This window comes from Gigantopelta aegis, chromosome 10, assembly GCF_016097555.1.
Source record: "Gigantopelta aegis isolate Gae_Host chromosome 10, Gae_host_genome, whole genome shotgun sequence".
Lineage (NCBI taxonomy): Eukaryota > Metazoa > Mollusca > Gastropoda > Neomphalida > Peltospiridae > Gigantopelta > Gigantopelta aegis.
In genome coordinates this window covers 67990658-68013709 of record NC_054708.1, presented here as the reverse complement: position 1 = coordinate 68013709, position 23052 = coordinate 67990658, and the positions used below count along the sequence as shown (strand labels likewise).

At 37.0% G+C, this 23052-nt stretch overlaps 1 protein-coding gene across 2 annotated transcripts in view; it reads left to right on the top strand.

The window, feature by feature from the left end:
* The window catches only part of LOC121382911 (sodium-coupled monocarboxylate transporter 2-like), a 48814-nt gene extending 28444 nt beyond the window's left edge, over positions 1-20370 (top strand). The window contains exons 7-16 of one of the 2 annotated variants that reach the window (XR_005959234.1): positions 961-1098; positions 2148-2283; positions 5424-5512; positions 12370-12488; positions 13030-13100; positions 15521-15607; positions 16704-16912; positions 18267-18382; positions 19078-19438; positions 20067-20087. Coding sequence is in view for 1 of the 2 variants with exons in the window: in XM_041512592.1 (XP_041368526.1) it covers positions 961-1098; positions 2148-2283; positions 5424-5512; positions 12370-12488; positions 13030-13100; positions 15521-15607; positions 16704-16912; positions 18267-18382; positions 19311-19438; positions 20067-20192 (1219 nt within the window). In the remaining variant the exon portion in view is untranslated. Of the gene's footprint in view, positions 1-960; positions 1099-2147; positions 2284-5423; positions 5513-12369; positions 12489-13029; positions 13101-15520; positions 15608-16703; positions 16913-18266; positions 18383-19077; positions 19439-20066 lie in introns of both variants that reach the window. The other variant, XM_041512592.1, reaches the window with a different exon arrangement.
* Positions 20371-23052: the final 2682 nt, after the last annotated feature.

The window sequence follows — 23052 nt, the reverse complement described above, 5'->3', positions numbered from 1 at the left end:
CTGAGTTTGCTGCACTTTTTAAGATGGTATCGAGTAACAAAGACCTTTTAACGATTTATCAAATATATTTTTCTGCATAAAATATTAGTGGCTGTATATTAAACGTGTTTCTGATCGTTCTAATATTTGTACTACGTTAAATTTCATTTTATTTCCAAAAATATAAATGTTTCGTACGTACGAAATTATTTGGAAACAAAATCCAGTTCGGGCTTCTTACAAATATTAAGACGACCAGAAATACATTGAATATGCAGACACTGATATTCTAAACACGAAACTATATTTAATATGTAAGTTTAATCGTAGAAATATTTTCGTAGTCGAAAACATCTTACAATGCAGCAAACTCAGGAATGTCCCTTTAAAACTGTTGGTGACGAATGTGATATTTATCAAAACTGTAGAAGACAAATGTGATATTTATTAAAACTATTGGAGACGAATGTGATATTTATGAAAACTACATAAGACGAATGTGATATTCATGAACATTGTAGAATAATGTTATATTTATTAAAACTACTGGATACGAATGTGAATATTTATGAATACTGTAGAAGACGAATGTGATATTTATGAATACTGTAGAAGACGAATGTAATATTTATGGAAACTGTATAAGACGAATGTAATATTTATGAAAATTATAGATGAGGAATGTGATATTTAGGAAATCTATAGGAAACGAACCTGATATTTAGGAAAACGAATGTGATATTTAGGAAAATTGTAAATGACGATTGTGATATTTATAAAACCTATGTATTGTATGTCGGACACTATTCACTAGAACTGAAAAACCCAGTTTTTGAATTCTATAGCGATTTATTTTTATTTTTATTATAATTGGCGGGGGGGGGGGGGGGAGGTCTTTACGTTTCATATTTTATTTTTTATATGAAAATATCAGATTCTTGCTATTATGACTCGGCTATTGGTTGTGAATTGTGCTTGCAGTGTTAGAGTAGACCCACGAATACGTCAAACTGTGTGGTCACTGACTATCGGCGCATTCTTCAGCTGGCTCCTCATAAGTTTCAACCAATCAACAGTTCAACGTTTGTCTTCACTCAGGACCATGAGAGCAGCCAAAATGTAGGTCACCCTGCCGTTAATAGTCTTAATTCCAACATGAACTTTTTAATATGTGGTATGCTGTGATACTTTCTCAAAATTGCATCACCAAATAATATACTTCATAAGGCTTGGATGGCAATTTCATTTCGAAACAAAACTCAACTATATTGTTTTAAACTCTTTTTCGACCACAAATATTTTCAGATTTTTAATATCAATTTTCTAAATTAAATGTAACACTTAATGCCATAGAACTCCTACAAGTATCATATGTTCTAACATTGCAACATATTTTATGTTTAATATCACTGATGGACCAAATCCTTAAGAACTACTCGGACATGTTACATTTCTGGAAAATTGGATCGGACTGAAATATATACAGCAGAAATACTTTACTACGTGTTTGATAGCTCCACTATTTTAATACCGATTTGTCCGTCCATGAACGTTTTCTGTGAATTCTATCTTGACCTAGAGTGTTCAATGTATTGTTCAGAAACTCTGCACAATGATTCTCTGTAGTAGTCTCCACAAACATAGAAACACATTTCTGAAAGTTCTAATTATTATTATTATTATTTTATTGAATAGTTCTGAAATTAATTACAATTGCAGGAGACGTCCTCACAAACTAAAAGACATATGTTTTTGTTTTATTTTGTTTTCGGGGCGGGCGGGGGAGGGGGAGTGGCAGGTGCCCCCCATTTTTTAAAATTTGTTATTGATATTGACGTTTTAAGTATGTTACCTCCCTGAAATGGCTGCAGATGGTATTTCAGAGCCTCTAGATTTAAACATGTCCTGTGATGCATGTTCTCGGTCACCCTAGTGTCTTGCACCTTCCATGCTCGTTCGTTCCAAGAATTCATACCCCCCCCCCCCCCAAAAAAAAAAAAAAAAAAAAAAAAAACCCATCCTAGCTATGTCCCTGGTTCGAGAATAGCCAATTGAGAAGACAAACATTACGATTTCATCGATTACCATTTTCTCGTGGCTATCGTCGTACGTCGCTATAAGCAACCGCTGAGCCAGCGTGGCGGAGATAAAATGTCTTTCTTTTTCAGAGCCTTTCTTCTGAACGGACCACTCATCATTGTGTACGGAAGTATCCTCTGTTTCACCGGAATCCTCGTTTACTCGTACTTTTACTCAAAAGCTTGTGACCCGTATAAAGCTGGTCTCATCAAAAACCGAAATCAGGTTTGTATGTGGGTATTGGGAGGAGCATAGGCGTACGGGGTCCCATTTCTGTAGGGGGAAGGGGGCAGGTTGGCTTTTGCCCGAATTAAACGAAAATGCCTGAATCTGGATAACAGCAGTTTTTCATATTAGCGTTACTACCAAACCAGGGATTTATCCACGATTTTTCACCTGAGTCCCATGGCAGAGATCAGATTGGGAACATTAGCGCGATTTTAGTCATAATTGGGAATTTTGGGGGATATTATAATATTTCCCCGGTTTATTTAAAACAAATAGATCGGTGTTTAGGTTTTCATAACTGTGGACAAACCAACCTGCTCGCCCCGATAATTACGGCTAAAAATACTTATAGTATGACGATAGGCCTACTACAAAACCGGCCTCGGTGGATTTGTGGTTCAGCCATCGGAAATAAGGCTGGTAGGTACAGGGTTCGCAGCCCGTTACCGGCTCTCACCCAGAGCGAGTTTAACTATTCGATGGGTAGATGTAAGACCACTATACTTCATCTCTCTCACTAACAACTAACAACTAACCCACTGTCCTGGACAGACAGCTCAAATAGCTGAGGTGTGTTACCAGGACAGCGTGCTTGAACCTTAATTGGATAAAAATACGAAAATGGTAATTTGTAAAGAAATTTCTTTTTAATTAACTCTGAACTTTTTTCGGACCAAAATATTAATTGGGTTTAAAACTTAATAAATTAATATGTTTTTTAATATTAATTTTATCTTTATTCATTATGAAGCTACATGCCAATTCATCGGTCCCATTTGACGCAAATGGACAATAGTCTCAAAATTAATATTTTGTGCCTTAGTAGAATGTAATAATGTGTGCGTGTGCGTGTGGGGGGGGGGGGGGGAGGTAGGGCGGTTGAGTAAGTGTGTGTGTGTTGGTGCACGCGTTTAATTTGGATGTTGTAAATGATACAGTAATAGGGTACTAATAAAATAAATATCGAAAAAAAATTCTGTGAAAAAATCATACCGAACATTTTACAAAAATATACGATATATTATATTACAAAGCCTAAAAGAGTACTTATTACTTATTACAGTAATCTTTGGACGGTTATGTCATCATGTAAGTCTTGGTGTCAAGGACTTTAGATCTGATCTGTCCTCATTTCATGTTCTATGTCTTCTGCTGTCAGATATGTAGTTCGCGCCAGCACAGATGCGGTGTATTTGTCACATTCGATTCAGTTTCAGTGCGTTTCTCTTTTAAAGGGACATTCCCGAGTTTGCTGCAATTTTTAACATGTTATCGACTAAGAGGGACTTTTTAACGATTTTTAAAAATATATTTTTCTGCATAACATATTAGTGGCTGTATACTAAACGTGTTTCTGATCGTTCGACTACCTGTACTAGGTTACATTTCATTTTATTTCCTAAAATATATTTTTTCGTACGTACAAATATATTTAAAGAAAATATATTTAATATGTAAGTTTAATCGTAGAAATATTTTATTTTTCGGAAACATCTTACAATGCAGAAAACTCAGGAATGTCCCTTTAACTGGTACTATACTCGCCAAACCATAAAATCGATGGTCGCCCAACGGACTATCTTTGTAAACTTCTTAATCTCCCTTAGCCAATAAAGGTCGCCACGGCCGACCGAGTGACTGGTAATGTTCAACCCTATGCATGGATTACCGATTCGAGCAAAAATTCCGTAACCTCCCTGTGACGGTACAGATAGACATGTGTGTGCACGACAAAAGGTCTGTTCACTCCATGTAGAAAAGGGTTCGTTAAAAGTCTGAATTTTACAGTATTTAATATAACACGTAAGTATTTTGCCATGCCACACCTGGAGCCAATCGACAAAACGTAAGTTTACATTAAAGGGACATTCCTGAGTTTGCTGCAAGTTTAAAGATGTTATCGACTAACATACTTTTTAACGATTGTAATTACATATCAAATGTATTTTTCTGCATAAAATATTAGTGGCTTTATATTAAACGTTTTTCTGATCGTTCTAATATTTGTACTAGGTTAAATTTCATTTTATTTCTTAAAATATATTTGTTCGTACGTACGAAATTATTTGAAGACCAAATCCAACTTGGGCTTCTTACTAATATTAAGACGACCAGCGAAACATTGAATATACAGACACTGATATTATAAGCAAGAAAAAATATTTAATATGTAAGTTTAATCGTAGAAATATTTTATTAGTTGGAAACATCTTACAATGCAGCAAACTCAGGAATGTCCCTTTAACGTTTAACTGTTCTTAAACTGTTGTACGTTTATATATTTTGGAATCTACTTCACGTAAAACATTACGCCGTTACAGAAGATGGATCACAGCCAGGACGAAGAAAGGGGGATTTATATGTACAACCTTCAAATCCGGGCCCTCTATAAACCAGAATTCCCTCAAAACGAAGTTTTTTCATGATTATGGTACTGTTCATACTTTGTTTTTGATTCTGAGATTTAGGCTTGCGTGCAAAATTAGTCTTATGACATTTTGTTATAATGGCCTCTGAATCATATATACACGCACGTGCATACTGGTAACACGTTAAGTACCCTTTGTTTGATACACTAAAATAACCTTTGTTACTTTTCTATCATTGTAATATTGAAGTGGGTTTAAAGGGACATACCCTAGTTTCTAAACACTGACACATATTTTTGACTATTATAGCCGTTTTTGTTAACTGAAATCATACTTTACGTAGATTTTATGGTTTAGATTATCAATTTCCCTATATTCGAAGTGTTTTTGGTCATCCTGGTGGTTTTAATATCACAAAATGCATTTCTCATATTTTAAAAAAACGCACGTGCGTCTGAGAAGTAACAGTTATGGAATCGAGTTTTAGTCTACTTTTAGAGGGTATTTCACCATTTAAAAGTAACAGACTCATGTTTCACTCAATTGTAACTTTATCCAAATGTGTTTACAGGTTTGTAGATTACCTAAACTTAGTGTTAATTTCCACGGGTTGAACATTCCATTTCTTGTCTGGAATGGAAGATGCACCTAGTTGCATTCTGAACCTGCAGTGGGCCCAGGCATTCTGTTAGACGTACACATCCTGTTTTTTAACAGCTACAGAATTAATACTAAGTTAACTTTGTGTGTTTAAAATTTTGTCTACAGGTGATGCCTTATTTTGTGATGCAAGTTTTAGCTGAACTTCCAGGAATGACAGGTCTCTACATATCTACGCTTTTCAGTGCGTCTCTAAGGTAAGTCGATTTCGTATATATATTTTCGGGGGCACCTGCAACAACCTCCTTTTGGATCCACGTCCACGCTTACAGACATTCCTGAGTTTGCTGTATTGTAAGATGTTTCTGACTAATAAAATATTTCTACAATTAATCTTACATATTAAATATATTTCCTTGTTTCGAATATCAGTGTCTGTATATTCAATGTGTTTCTGGTCGTCTTAATATTTGTAAGAAGACCAAACTGGATTTCGTATGTACGAAAAAATATATTTTAGGAAATAAAATGGAATTTAACACAGTACAAATATTAGAACGATCAGAAACATGTTTAATATATAGCCATTAATATTTTATGCAGAAATCTGATATGTAATTACAATCGTTAACAAGTCTCTGTTAGTCGATAACATCTTAAAAATTGCAGCAAACTCAGGAATGTCCCTTTAAAGTGATGAACTAAGGCCGAAATGACACAATCAATGAGTTGAATTAACCTCGCGTACATATCTTGTAGTCTTAAACAATGTGCATAGTAGCCATGTCCCCCAATCACGCCTCTTTTTCTTCCCCAGCGTCTTTTATGTATGCTTGTCACCCTCATAACACACTCATTGACAATGTGGTAGCCAGTGGCGGATCCAGAAAATCCATTTGGGGGGCCCAATGACATGAGGCAGAATGCCAATGGAACTTTGGGAAAGATTTGGAGGGGATCGTAAAAAACCCCAAAATTAATATATAATAAAATTATAACTGTCACAAAATGTAGGGGGGCCGGGATCCTGGACCCCCCCCCCCCCCCCCCCCCGATCCACATCTGGTAGCTCAAGTACTCTGCCGTTCGAGAGCTAGACGGACATTTGGACAGTTATGATCGATCTGTCAGCCAGAGATAATTGTATTGCAAAATCACGGAATTGTTGCCTACCACACGTTAGACAAAGATTGCCGCTCTAATACAACAATAACCTCATACATAAGGAATCTTTACCGACCGTGTGGTAGGCAGCAAATCCGTGTTTTTGCTATATTTAACCATCCAAATATCCATCTAGGTCTCGAACGGCAGAGTACTCGGGCTATTAGTGTGGGTGCCTCCACCGCAGTATATACTCTTCAAAAAACAACAAAAAACAAACCGTAGGGGAACCTGAAATATTAATATCAACTATTAGACCACAGACATCCTAGTAAAGAACGTTCAGGTCTGTTTATCAACACACCGAAACACATTCCATAGTTTGCACATGCACCACGCAGTTGTGGGGTGTCATTCTCGATTTTGACAATTTCCAGGAAGGTTAATTAATCACTGTGGAACAATACTTCTGTCAATCTTTTCATTCTGTTGATCATACAGTTGTTATTGTTTTATTTTTAGACATTTTTATTGCTTGAATTTGCGATTTACTGATAAAAAAATGTCAACTTTCAAATTTCACTTCTGACCTCAATCGTCTTCCAAGATCTTTGGTGATCATACTGTAATACTGAACTACCGGTTGTAATGTTTGCCAATTAATTCACTATTATCATATAACCATTCCTCACAGCTAATATACCTTACAATTTCGGCAATTGTAAATTCTTATTAGAGTTCTGTCTCGATATATAAAGTTACATGTTACATGTTGAGTCTCGATAAAGAGATGTTAGTGTTTGCGAGATTAACTCTCGTGAGATCTTGTCGCCATGAGTTAGATGAAGAATAAACCGCATGTTAGTGACTAACTTGTTTCTTGCTTGTTTGCGTTATAATAACTATAACGCATAACGTAACATGGTGTCAGAAGGTGAAAAAGTACCCTGCTCTAGAAAAACATGTTTTGGAACAGAGTAAATGTGATATTGCTGTAAAAAACTGACCAAAATGTTAGTAAGTGGGCATTTCTTCTGTGACACTTCCTGCTTAAAGTGCGCACCAGTCCGAGAAAACTTTCTTCTTTGAACTACGACCGGAAGTGATGGTCCGTAGTCATACGTTGGAATTGTAAATTCCTCCGGAAGTAAGCACTGCTTTGGTATTTCCGACCGGAAAGGAGCATCACAGCGATCTTTTCCATCGGAAACGTGAACCGAAAGTGTTTATAAGTAAACTTGGTGGGTTAAATACTGGATTATTTTTCTGTACTACACTGCTACTAGTAAGTGATAACAATGGGTGACCAAGAGGTACAGCTTACAGTCATTCAGAGTGTTCCGTTCCCGTGCAAACTAGAGTTGAGTGGAAACGTTGCTACAAAATGGGAGCATTTTAGACAAGTATGGGATAATTATGAAATTGCTTCGCGACTTGAACTACAACCCACACAAGTAAGAACAGCTACACTTCTAACATGTTTTGGCCCTGAAGCACTGAAAGTATACAATGGGATGCAATTTCCTAATGTAGATGATAGAACTAACATTAACATTGTGTTAGAGAGAATGCAACAATTCTGTCTTGGTGAAGTAAATGAAATCTACGAAAGGTATTGTTTCAATAAACGTGACCAAGAGAAAGGTGAATCTATAGATGCGTACTATACTACATTGATGAAGATGTCAAAAAACTGCAACTATGAACAGTTGAGAGATTCTTTGATAAGAGATCGGATTGTTGTAGGCGTTGGTGACAACCACACGAGGAAACGGCTACTACAGATGAGAAATCTGAACCTTCAGCAATGTCTAGATACCGCTAGGGCATATGAATCCACAAATCAGCATCTTCAAGAGATGGCTCAGGGAAAATCGGAAGACGTTCAAGCTTTTCAGCATAGAACAAAAAAGTCTACTGTTGGTCTGCAGGTTGGTCAAAAGAGAGTTACTTTGATCAACTGTTATTACTGTGATAAACGACATCCCAAGAGGAAAGAGGAGTGTCCTGCTTGGGGAAAGACCTGTAATATCTGCAAGAAAGAAAACCACTTTGCTTTAAAATGTCCTACTAGGAGATTCAAACCAAGGAGTGATCGAAAACAAAAATCTAAAGAGAAACTATATACAGTAGAAGACAACTCTGATGACAGTAGTGAGGGAAGTCTTATGTCCGTGGATGCTATTGCTGAGGTTGCTGCTGTTAATGTTGGTGGTGAAACATATCCTACTAGAATCTTTGCGGACATGATAGTAAACGGACAGAAAGTGAACTTTCAGATAGATAGTGGAGCGAGTGTAAACGTAATATCTGAAGCATTATATTCAGGTTTGTCTGAAGAAAAGCTGGAAACTAGTAACACTACACTTATTATGTTCAACAAATCTCAGATCAAACCAGTAGGAAAATGCAGATTAAGGATTCTCAATCCTAAAACTAAGAAAGAATACAGTGCAGAGTTCCAAGTTGTAAAAGAGAAATGTCGATCTGTATTGGGGTCGAGAACCGTGCAGAAAATGAAACTAATAACTGTGAATCAAAACAATTTTGAGTCTGTACATGGTGTGGAGACCATGCTTCCTCTCAGGAAAAAAGACATTGAAACACAGTTCACTGATGTGTTCACAAGAGATGGTAAACTGGAAGGAGAGTTACATCTAAAAGTGGATCCAGCGGTAGTACCAGTACAGATACCACCAAGGAAACTGCCTTTGGCAAAAAAGACAATGGTCAAGAAACATATTGACAGACTTGTCAAGAAAAATGTTTTGGCTCCTGTCTCAGTACCTACAGATTGGGTGTCTTCTATGGTAGTATGCAATAAACAAAGTGGCATACGTCTCTGTATAGACCCAAAACCTTTAAACAAAGCTTTGAAGAGAAACCACTATCCATTACCCACGATTGATGATATCCTTCCTGAACTGTCAACGGCTAAGTTGTTCACTGTACTTGATGCAAAAGATGGGTTTTGGCATGTTGTCTTAGATGAAGAGTCTAGTTACTTAACTACATTCTCAACTCCATTTGGTCGTTACAGGTGGAAGCAGATGCCATTTGGAATTTCTCCAGCGCCTGAGGAATTTCAAAGGAGACTGCAAGAAGCTCTAGAAGGATTAGAAGGAGTGGCTGTTGTAACTGATGACATACTACTATATGCACTGGATGAAGCTGATCATGATCGTAAACTAGTTTTGTTGTTGAGGAGATGCCAAGAGAAAGGTATTCGGCTCAACAAAGACAAAATGAAGTTTAAACAGACTGAAGTTAAATATGTTGGACATACTCTAACTGCATCAGGTCTGAAACCTGATCCAGCCAAAGTTGAAGCAATCATTAAGATGCCACCCACTTCTGATAAACAAGGAGTGCAACGCTTGATTGGGATGGTGAACTACGTTGCCAAGTTTGCTCCACAGCTAGCAACAGTCACCGCTCCGATTCGGGAATTACTGAAAGCAGAAGTAGCGTTTTACTGGGATGAGACTATACAAGGGAAAGCTTTCAGCAAAGTGAAAAATATTCTGTCAAGGGCTCCTGTCCTTGGATACTTTGACAATGATAAGCCAGTAGTTTTGCAATGTGATGCAAGCCAGCATGGGCTTGGAGCTTGTCTTATGCAGGAGGGAAAACCTGTTGCATATGCTTCACGATCTCTGAACACAACAGAATGTAATTATACAGAGATCGAAAAAGAACTTCTAGCGATCGTGTTTGGTGTTGAAAAATTTGAAACATACTTGTTTGGCAGATCTTTTACTGTGGAATCAGACCACAAGCCGCTGGAAAGTATTTTCAAAAAGAGCCTACTGAATGCACCAAAGAGACTACAAAGAATGCTGTTGAGACTTCAAAAGTTTGAATTTGTCTTGGTATATAAGAAGGGATCGTCAATGTTCATGGCAGATGCTTTGAGCAGAGCATACATACCACATCTGACAAAAGAGGTACATGATGGTGAAGTATTTCATGTGGATGTGCGGACTGTAACTGAAAAAGATGTTGAACTGATAAATATGTCGGAGGATGTAAGGATGACTCCAGAAACTCTGGAGGAAATACAACAAGCATCTGAAACTGATACAGTGATGAATCAACTAAAGAAAATCATTGTACAAGGATGGCCAGAGACAAAAGCAGAAATACAAATATCAGTTCAAGATTATTTCAACGTTCGGGATGAGTTAACTGTACAAGATGGTCTTGTCTACAAAGGAGACCGTATTGTAATCCCTACAGCAATGAGAGGGAAAATCAAAGAAAGAATTCACAGAAGTCATCTAGGAATTCAAGGATGCCTTAGACGGGCAAGAGAAGTGGTTTATTGGCCGAGGATGAACAAAGAAATTGAAGAATGTATTTCAAAATGCTCTGTCTGCAGAGAATTCTCGGTGAAACAACAAAAAGAACCACTCATCAGTCAAGAGATACCAGATCGACCATGGCAAAAAGTCAGCATGGACCTTTTCGAAACTGAAGGCTGTGATTATCTAGTCATTGTTGATCACTATTCAGACTTTTTCGAAGTTGACAAACTAAGTGCAAACAAGAAAGCATCACAAGTTATTGGAAAGATCAAGGCTCAGTTTGCAAGGCATGGTATTCCCGAAGAAATGTTCACAGACAATGGACCTCCGTTCAACTCAAAAGAATTCAGTGAGTTCGCAAAGGAGTATGGATGTATGCATGTTACAAGTTCACCAAGATATCCACAATCAAATGGAAAGGCAGAGAGTGCTGTCAAAATAGCTCAGTCTATCATCAAGAAAGCTCACAGAGCTAACACCGACCCATACATTGGCCTACTCGACTACTACAACACTCCGACAGAGTTGGTAACCACATCGCCAGCACAACGGATGTTTTCTCGCAGAACTAGAACATTGTTGCCTACTGCTCGACGTCTGCTCACACCAGAAGTAGTCAAAGATGTCAAAGAAAAACTGTATTATCGGAAAGAAAAGCAGGTCAAGTACTACAACAGAAGTACAAAAGAGCTTGAAAGTTTAAAACCTAGTGATAGTGTGAGGATACAACCAGTAGAAAAAGGGAAATGGGTTTTGGCTAAAGTTGAAGGTCAAGTGGATGTGAGGTCATACCAAGTGCGAACAGAAAATGGTAGAACCTACAGAAGGAACAGAAAACATCTAAGAAAAACGGGAGAAGAGTATGCACCAGAACCATATGTACCAGAACCATGTATTCTTCCTGTAAACATTCAACCTATCCAACCTACCCAGGAGAGATGCGAAAAGGGAGATGTCTAGATATATAAAGTTACATGTTACATGTTGAGTCTCGATAAAGAGATGTTAGTGTTTGCGAGATTAACTCTCGTGAGATCTTGTCGCCGTGAGTTAGATGAAGAATAAACCGCATGTTAGTGACTAACTTGTTTCTTGCTTGTTTGCGTTATAATAACTATAACGCATAACGTAACAAGTTCCTCTACTTTTTTTAAGAGTATATAACACTGGCTACGCCAATGCCTACGTACACCACCTCCTACTTCATCGGTCCTTATGAAGAAACAAATAGCTGAACGAACGAACGAACAAACGAACAAAGAATCAAACACTTACCTCTGTTGATATATCCACTCAACATTTGAAGAAATTAATGAAAATAACAGAACAGAACAGTAGTTAACCCTCGTCATTAGATAGTATTAGATCAATGCACAGATATTTTACATTTATATCGCCTACACTAAATATAAATATGCTTATAAATGTCAAACAGCGATTTCGTTCGTACATTTCTGAAGTTAAACTACATCCAGAGGAATGTACGTAGTATCGGTCTGACACCAGTAAGTATATTAATACGTCAACATTTTGACGTCACGGCCAATGATTGTTGACGTTTTCATGGAAAACCTAGTCGGCCATTTTCGTAACTTAAGGGACACAAAATTGTCCCTGTACAGATATATAATATTATGTTGCTAAATCTTGATAAGAGACACACAATGCAGTATTTTGTTTGTTCCTTCTGTTTTTTTACTTAGCACATTTTCTTCTGGAATTAATGCTTTGGCAGCCAATACAGCTGAAGATTTGCTTGGCTACCCATTTGCGAAGTTCAAAGTCAAGGAGAGTACAGCTACACACATAACCAAATTACTTGGTAATATTTGTAAACTAGTGTAATGTATAGACTCTGAATGCGAGATGCTACAATATATCATAGATACTACTATGTTGAGTGTTCTGACGGTGAGAGAGACACAGATGTAGATATATATACATGTTGTATATATATATATATATATATATATAGATAGAGAGAGAGAGAGAGAGAGAGAGAGAGAGAGAGAGAGAGAGAGAGAGAGAGAGAGAGAGAGAGAGAGAGAGCGAGAGAGAGAGAGAGAGAATGTGTTGTCATAAATTAAAGAAGTAATTGGACATTCAAGCAAATCTAAACTTTCACGCAGCTATTGCAGTTAATCAAATTACTTCAGTTGTTATTATAAAATTCAGAACAATGTTACTGGCGATCGATTTACACATTTAGTCACTAAAATGTATTTCGATATTTCATTAAAAATAGAAGTATGTATTATATTTTACACATATTTTATTTGATGAAGACTATTTAACTCTAGCTAAGTATTTTACAACCGATCGCGAGTGTACACGACTAACTCTGTCACCTGTTATTGTTTCAGTATTGTTCTACGGGATGCTAGCAATCGGGTTGGCTTATTTAGCCAAGTCACTTCACGGACCTGTTACACAGGTAATCCAAGTGTGACTGGAGAAGGTCATAACGAAGACATGAGGACAAGAAACTTAATTTGCATACAGCACCCCCACTCAAACCGCCCACCAACCTTTAAACCATAGTTCGCCCCTTTCTTCTGAAGACTTGCTGTCCCAATAATTTCGTACATACAAAAAAAAAAAAATTATTAGGAAAAAAAATGAAGTTTGACCTAGTTCAAACACGATCAGATACGCATTTAACATACAGCTACTAATAATGTATTTAGAAAAATTATATTTAATATGTAAAAAAGTAAAGTTTGTTTTATTTAATGACGCCACTAGAGCACATTGATTTTTTATCTTATCATCGGCTATTGGACGTCGAACATATGGTCATTCTGACACTTGTTTTTTTTTAGAGGAAACCCGCTGTCGCCACATAGGCTACTCTTTTACGACAGGCAGCAAGGTATCTTTTATTTACACTTCGCGCAGGCAGGATAGCACAAACCATGGCCTTTGTTGAACCAGTTATGGATCACTGGTCGGTGCAAGTGGTTTACACCTACCCATTGAGCCTTGCGGAGCACTCACTCAGTACCTACCAGCCTGTAGACCGATGGCCTAACCACGACGCCACCGAGGCCGGATTTAATATGTAATTACAGTCGTTACAAGTCTTTGTTGGTCGAAATCATTTGAACAATTGCAGCAAACTCGAGATTGTCCCTTTAATACACAACTCACAGCTATAACGCTGTATTGGGTTCACATCTAAGCCACCGAACACATTATAATTGACAGAATTAGAACCAGCAAACATGTCTGCCTGCCCCTAAGGCCCCGTATCCATAGACTGTTCCCGTGTGGTGTTTTCCTTGTTCCGTGTTCGCTTGTGACCTTGTGACGCGCCATATAGATAATGAACTTTTGTTTTGCTTATTGGCCGTTCCATAGGTTGAACCCGGGGAACATGTGGCCTTGTGCACGTCACGTGTGACCTACTGACCGGGAACATGGGGAATGAAAATGTTCATTCTTTTTCATACGCCACAAGAGCGTACAAGCCACTTTAGTGTTGATAGTCTTGTGAAGCTATTCTCAATATGAGTGAAGCTGAATTTATTGAGGAGGTGACAGGACATGAGCTGCTGTGGGACCCTAACAATAAGGATTACCATGACAATTGTAAACAAAATAATTTTTGCATTAAAAGCTTTTGTGATTTCCTTCATTTCCATTCTGTTCAACGTTTGTTTTTTAAGATAATCACGTGTTGATAAGTAGAATAAATCAGTAGTGCACAAGCCACAGGGAACATGCTATGGAGACAGAGTATACAAGGCCAGGTCTCGAATGAATGAATGAATGAATGAATGTTTAACGACACCCCAGCACGAAAAATACATCGGCTATTGGGTGTCAAACTATGGTAATGCAAATAAATAAAGTGATGATCAACATCAATATAAAAATTCAAGGTTTAAACAAAAACAGTGTAAAGAACTGTGCAAAAATACAAATACAAATATCACAGAATTTTACGGACACCGAATTTTACTCTAAACTTCAATTTGTGCTGTATTGGCCATTCTCAAAGAGAATGTTACACCCCTGCACCACGGTGAGGTTACAGCACGCGCAGGGGCCAGGTCTCGAGGTCACAACGCCACAAAGTCACAAGTTTACAAGGGAACAGTCTATGGATACGGGGCCTTATAGGGTGTATACTACCAAATCAAATCCCATAGACGACAATAGTAACATATGTGGCTAAAACTCCTACCTGCAACGTATCAACCGACATAAACGCCACGGATATAAATACTACCACCCCTTACACTTAAAGTGAATCAGAAAAAAATGGGGGTCAAGCTGCTCGTTTCTGAGATAACGCGTAGCACATTTTCTTTACCCAGATGAAACTATTATTTTTTACAACCAACACACTCACATTTATAACCAATCACAGGACTTGTGGTGTTCACTTCTCTATCAAAAGGTGCACCTCGAACTTTGACCCAGCCGGAAGTTATTTGGTTTAGTACTACCTATAGAATATCTTCACTTTTGTACTGTACAAAGACGGTGGAAGGATACGTCGCACATGTAAAGGTAACTGCAGCACGCTTACACCGACAGTTTATTATCAGTGAAGATGTGACTTAAATGGTATTAAAAATTAACAGAGCGGCACGGTTTAAATAGTGTATCACTGGACGAATTAACATGAATAAACGAACATCTGTTTACATGAACGTTTTTAATGTAAGGACACGTATACAAGAAAGGAAAAAATCAAATATGTTAACAATATCGTTCAACAACAACATAATTATTGCTAGCATATTATTGGAGTAATAATTATATTTTGGAGATATAATATTGTGTCTGAAATATAATATTGCAGTTGAGGGTCAATATAAAGTGTTTTTATGCGTCTATTAAAAGATGGCGAACTCTGTCATGGGTGCGTGTGGTGGACCTGTGTTGGGCATTTTTCTTCTGGGAGCCATCTTCCCGTGGGCGAATAAACATGTAAGTTTTAGTTCTGGCGAATGTAAAGAGTAGTCATTGTATTTGTGTTTAACATTAATTCGTTTCAACATTCTTTCAGAATATAACTGTTTCTCATTATAGGTACATGCATCTGTCTTTTATCGGGGCGGGACGTAGCCCAGTGGTAAAGCGCTCGCTTGATGCGCGTCGGTCTGGGATTGATCCCCGTCGGTGAGCCCATTGGGCTATTTCTCGTTCCAGCCAGTATATCAAAGGCCGTGGTATGTACTACCCTGTCTGTGGGATGGTGCATATAAAGGATCCCTTCTGCTAATAAAAAAGAGTAGCCCTTTCTCAATATCTCTGTGCTTCTTAACCATATGTCTGACGCCATATAACCGTAAATAAAATGTGTTGAGTGCGTCGTTAAATAAAACATTTTTTTCTTTCTTTCTGTCTGTCTTTTATCTTGATGTGGTCATAGGTAAATAACAACTGACATAATACCGAGTAATAAAATGTTACATTTTGAAAATGTAGCTATTGCCAAACTGCATATTTCAAGATGGTCGTCATTATCATACAATATATTGCTTATTACTAATCATTTAAATCTATATACAAATTAAGGTTCAAGCACGCTATCCTGGGCACACACCTCAGCTATATGGGCTGTCTGTCCAGGATAGTGGGTTAGTGGTTAGTGAGAAAGAAGAGGGTGTACCTACCTACTGAATAGTTAAAACTCGCTCTGGGTGGGAGTCGGTACCGGGCTGCGAACCCAGTACCTACCAGCCTTATGTCCGATGTCTTAACCACGATAGCACTCACTATATTACTTGTGGAAATATCACCATTTATATCTTCTACGGGTCGTCCATAAAATAACATTTACAATCGGGAAATTTGCTCAGTTTTAGATAATCCATATTGTAGTTTTTAGTTCCCTACCGGCACAACTTGAAATTTTGTGTTCAGCTTTATCAAGTACCGTTAGGGTCAAGATTGACTTTCACCGCGATTTACCCATTTTTACAGAGTTATGACCCTTAAACTTAGGATATATGAAATGTGTTGGGTCTGGTAGAGGACATGTATTGCTTTAGCAATACTCTCAGAATTCTTGTATTTCTAGGGCGCCTTATATGGCTGTTTGGCAGCGATCATATTTAACATGTGGATGGCCATTGGAGGACAGATATATGGATCACCACCTGTGCCACTTCCACCAGCACCGACCTACGGATGCGCAGCTAATCATACGTCCGTTCTGATTAATGTTACTGGAAGTCAAGAGTACAGTGTGTCTACTAGTAATACAGTTTCACCTAATACTAATTTAAGGTATGAAATTTCTGTCAATATTAATTATTATATATAATGTATGTCGGTTTTTTCTTAATAAATAACAGTGTTTTTGTCCTGCAAGTCAGTATTATACTTAATATTTCATAATCTTGTTTTTATTTGTGTTTTCATTTTGCTGAATTTTGAGCGATTATTGGGCATTAATTTAGATGGTTTCATATCAACTACACACACACACACACACACACACACACACACACACACACACACACACACACACACATACATACATACATATATATATATATATATATATACATATATATATACTGGTAACTTTGATATGTTTTCAAGTAGGATATTTTCTCTTTCAGTTTGTCTTACGTTAAACCACATATTGCAGTGGCGGATCCTCAAAATCCATTCGGGGGGAGGGGCAAGGACATGAGGCGGAATGCCAATGGAACCTTGGGTTAGGTTTGGGGGGTGGGGTCGTAAAAAAATAAAAAAAATAATATATAAGAAAATTACAACTGTGCCAAAATTTAAGGGGCCCGGGCCCTTGCACCCCCCTAGATCCGTCTCTGTATTGACACAATGTTGAATTATTCGTTTCACTGTGGGATTATTTTTGATGGCTCTTAACATTCTAATTTATCCTTATTATTTTGTATTTCGACATTGAACATTAATTCATATTCATTGTACTTGCCTTTGTCTGACACCCAACAACCGATGTATTTTTGTGCTGGGGGTCGATAAACATTCATTTATTATTCACCTTTTATGTTAGCCATAGAAAACAATTTATAGCAAAATAGCAAATTCATTTAAAAAAAAAAAAGTTTTAAAATTATTTATTGTCCCCAGATCACTGGCAATGTCAAGGTTGGGGTGTCTTGAATAATTGTCTTACATTTCTTAAATTCAACTACTTAAAGAGTTAGGTGACTTGGGTGTGGTAAATCGTCGACTAAAAACATTTATAAGTACTATTTTGAGTTTAGAATGGAAATTAAATTGGAAATACACAGCAGACTACTTTTTGGTCAAAACAGAAAGTGAATATGTATGTCAGCGAGAAATAAAGTTGGGCACCCGGCTTACCTTTTGGTGTCCGAAACGTGGACAAAATCCATTGCCTTTCCAAACGTTATTAGAACCACTGAATGAGATAACTCTGATTTAAAGAGTGGCTTCTAGGTGCCATGAATATATATCCATTGTTTGGTTGGTAATAAGTTGGCAAGCGCTAAAATAGTATTATCCCTTCATCTATCCCTCTATTGTCAACACTCCCATCCCCGGCGTAGTGAAACATCAGCCTGTGCTGTGTGTAATATATGCTGAACGAAGATCACCGATCTCAATCGGTTATTTACATTTTCAGCTCACCTACATCAGAAGAAGGACCATTGTTCATTTACCAAGTATCCTACCTGTGGTATGGGCTCAGCGGTGTCGTCATTTCCATGACGATTGGAAGTATTTTAAGTCTGGTCACAGGTAACATGCAGTAGGCCTATATTTTAAAACGCTTAATCATTTCTATGGTTGTTCATTAGTTAGTAAAGTATATGTAATGCTAAGTAGCATTTGAAAAACAATACAAGTATTGAATTGCAGAATCACCAATTAAAATGAACAATCAATGATCGATGGATTATACTGTCACGAACTGTAATGGTTCTGTTGATATCCGTAATTGTCAAATGGTGGATCTGTCACGAACAGCAATGGTTCTATAGACGTCCACGACTATCAAATTGCACTTTCACGAACTGTAATGATGCTCCATGTTTGTTAAACTGCACTGTGACGATATGTAACGGTTCTATCGAGGTCCATGACTGCCGAATTGCACTGTCAGTAAATGTAATGGTTCTATAGACGTCCGTAATTGTCGAGTCGTACTATCATGAATTGTAACAGTTCTATAGACTTCCATGACTGACGAATTTCACTGTCACGAAATGTAATGATTCTATAGACGTCCGTAATTGTCGAGTCGTACTATCATGAATTGTAACAGTTCTATAGACTACCATGACTGTGGAATTTCACTGTCACGAAATGTAATGATTCTATAGACGTCTGTAATTGTCGACTCGTACTGTCACGAATTGTAACGGTTCTATAGACTTCCATGCACATATATGGATTTAAGTAATAGTTTATCAACTGTGCTCGTTTCTTTACAGGAAAGTATGACGTGACACTACTGGATCCTCGGTCACTGTTTCCGTTTGCTAGGAGGTGTAACAGTTCTATAGACTACCATGACTGTGGAATTTCACTGTCACGAAATGAAATGATTCTATAGACGTCTGTAATTGCCGAGTCGTACTGTCACGAATTGTAACGGTTCTATAGACTTCCATGCACATATATGGATTTAAGTAATAGTTTATCAACTGTGCTCGTTTCTTTACAGGAAAGTATGACGTGACACTACTGGATCCTCGGTTACTGTTTCCGTTTGCTAGGAGGATTTGGAAAATAAAGTTACGCGAGACTTCTGATGGAGAGAACACATTAAAGTTAGAACAGTCGTCATTAATGGTGTGTAGCTTTATTTCGTTCTGATGAATAAAGTCCCTTACCATTATGCGCTTCTCTAAGCATAGTCAATTACTTGTAATCTCAGTTTGTTAAAATTATTAGCCATGAAATGTTAGAACTGTGTAAAAATATCTGCCTTATCTCTTGGTAATAAATATGGTCATCACTATTAACACGTCCACATATAAGTGATCTTAGTTCACTATGCATCACTCTGTGGTGTCTGTATTTTATATCAGTTAAATTAAAATTATATCTTACTGTCAATTCAGAAATGAAGGTCTCTGTTAACCAAGTTAACTATAATATCATGACAATTATTTTAATCAAACGCAAAGAAAAATATGACATAAACCGCTCGACAGCTACAAAAGGCATAAAGCATTTGGAATGACGGTTTTCGACAAACAATCACCTGATTAATGAGCACGAAAAGGCTGGACCTACAAACAGAGACTTCCAAGACAAAGTGGACAGCAAAGACTGATATGACATAATGGATCTTGACCGATCGTCGATGTTTTATGACACCCAATAGCCGATGTATTGTTCGTGCTGGGGTGTCGTTAAACATTCATTCATTCATTCATTCGATGTTTTAGTTTTCGTTTTTGTGTTCTTTTTACAGAATGTCCGTGAGTCATGGAAAAAGGAGAAAGAGGACAGATTTCCAAGTCGTTCTTCCTTCATTGTCCCAGGAGATGGAAATGATTTAAACATAGACTTGCATGGTGAAGAGGACAGTGCAATATGATTTATCAAGACTGGAACTCGAATCATTCTAGATGTTTCATTCTCCTTTTTTCTGTATTACAAAATGTCCGCGAGTCATGGAAAATTCAGAATGAAGAAACTAATTTTCCAAATCAGTCTTCCTATTTTGCAAATTCTACCTAGGATATGTATAATAATCAGTAAATTTGTATAAAGTTTGTTTGTTTGTTTGTTTTACATCACGACACCTATAGAGCACATTGATGTATTAATTCTCGGCTATTGGATGTCAAATTGTTTGTAATTTTGACATATAGTCTTAGAGAGGAAACTCGCTACATTTTTCCATTTGTAGAAAAGGATCTTTTATATGTACCACCCCACGGCCTTTGTGTACCATTCGTGGTGCACTGGCTGGAGCGAGAAATAGTCTATTGGGCCCTTCCACGGGATCGGTTCAAACGGACCGCGCTTCAAACAAGCGCTTTATCACTGGGCTGCAGTCCTGCCTAAAAGTGTATAAACGTTTCATAATAAACTAAACGTAATCCTAGAAAATAACTTTTGTTGAAATCAAATATCAGACAATGGCATTATGTCTGATTTCATTTCCCTTAAAGGTTATTTTTATGAAACTTAAAAATCATACATTAAACTTTTTTAAAAGTTAAAGTTTGTTTTGTTTAACTACACTGTTGGAGCACATTGATTTATTAAAAATTGTCTATTGGTTAACATATGGTAATTTTGACAGTCATAGAGAGGAAACCCGCTACAACTTTCCATATGTACAGGTTTGAAAATTAGCAGTCGCCCGGTCGCCTGTGGCGACGTTTATTGGCTAAGAGCGACTAAGAATTTTACAAAAAAAAGGACAGCATATTGTATAAAGAAATTCATCGCCAGTTTCGTTATTTGTACATAGAAAGCATGTTCTTTTTGTTAAATTTATTTTTTCCTTCTGCCTTTTTCAATGGGAAGATAATGATTGGAGAGTCGAAAATTTAATAATGGTAACCAATATTTTTTCTCTAAATTGGTTAAATATGTCTTGATCTGATTTAATTTAAACAGTCTGTAACAAGATGCTTTAGGTAGTACTAAACCAAATAACTTCCGGCTGGGTCAAAGTTCGAGGTGTACCCAACTTTTGATAGAGACGTGAACACCACAAGTCCTGCGATTGGTTATAAATGTGAGTGTGTTGGTTGTAAAAAAAAAAGTTTCATCTGGGCTAAAAATGTATGCAATTTTATTTCATCTGGTACCACTGTGTCAAGTAGCCTTGTGCTTGGAACATGTATGGGGTACCTGTAAAAAAAAGTACTCAAATTTTGTGCGGAACTAGGGTAGTCATAGACGCTACCTGTTATCTCAGAAATGAGCAGCTTGACACCCACTTTTTTGTGATTCACTTTAAGAGTGAGGGGTGGTAGCATTTATATCCGTGGTTTTTATATCGATTGATACGTTGCAGGTAGGAGTTTTAGCCACATATGCTACTATTGTCGTCTATGGGATTTGATTTGGTAGTATACACCCTTTAGATGAGTTAATAATGTCATTGTGCCATGTTTGTAAGAACTGTTCCTGTAATCGTAAAACAATTCTTTGTTTTAATAGATTTACATCTGGTAGCTGGTTACACTGTGCGGTCCATACTTTAATATATCCAACGTCATCCAAAACAGATTTGATAAACTTTAACCGTTTATGATCACATATTCCATTTTTATAATCATTCAGCAATAATTCATATATCAAGAATGATAACTGTGTGTTTTCCAGTTATTAGTTTAAACTAAAAACTGATCATTCTTAATTTGACATCAAGGGAGATTGGGTAACGCCCCATTTCTCCATATAACATATTCACAGGCGTTGATTTCTTAACTGACAACAGAAACTTCATGAATTTATTTGGTAACGTTTCTAAATAAGGCAAGTTTTCAAAACCCAATATCTCGCAACCATATAACAAAATAGGTTGTACCATACAATCAAACAATTTCAAAAGGACTTCCTTGTTTTAAGATAAAATACATAGGTTTTCGGCTTGTGAAAACAAAGCTTTTCTAGTATTAGTAAACTTGTTAGATTTATGCAAAATTATTCCAAGGTACTTGTAGATCTCTACATTCTCTAAAATTATTTCCTAAATTAAATAGTTTTTTTTATATTCATTCTTGCTACCACCAAAAATTAAAACCTTAGTCTTCGTGCAATTGACAGTTAATTTCCATGTACTACAATACACATCAAAGATATCTAATAAATGTTGCATATGATCATAATTGTCTGCGAGGAGTACCATGTCATCAGCATATAATAAAACAAATAAAACAGTACACAAATGTAGCACATCGTCAGATATCGTTTTTCCAAGACTAAGTTCATTGCAGCCATAAACTTTGAAAGTATCTTCAATGTCATTAAGAAATACCTTAAAACGTTTTGAATACCCTCGGGAGTCCCTAGACATAATCCTGATGGAACAACGTCTGTGCCAGAATGATATGATGCTTGATACAGTGAGCATGCTTTAAGATATTTTAGTGGTTGTGATATGTAGACTCCAAAAGCTGCATTAGAGGATAAATTACTTAACATAAAGAGAAAAATGACTATTGAAACGTTAAAGTCATTTGTTTTGTCATACAGCTTAGTTTGGAGACCAGTGTCGCTTTGAATCTCTATGTAAACTCCCTGAAAGTCGTTCCACGAGGAATGCGCTAATTCAGATCAATGATAAGCCTACTATATTCAGTAGCGTTCCGATCAGTACACAGGCAATCGAAACCTCGCGTGTTTGTCCTGTTTGAAACGTTACTAAATAAATATAGTTATGTACAGCATGGATCTTGTTGACTTGTAAACAAATGACCTGTTAATATGAATAT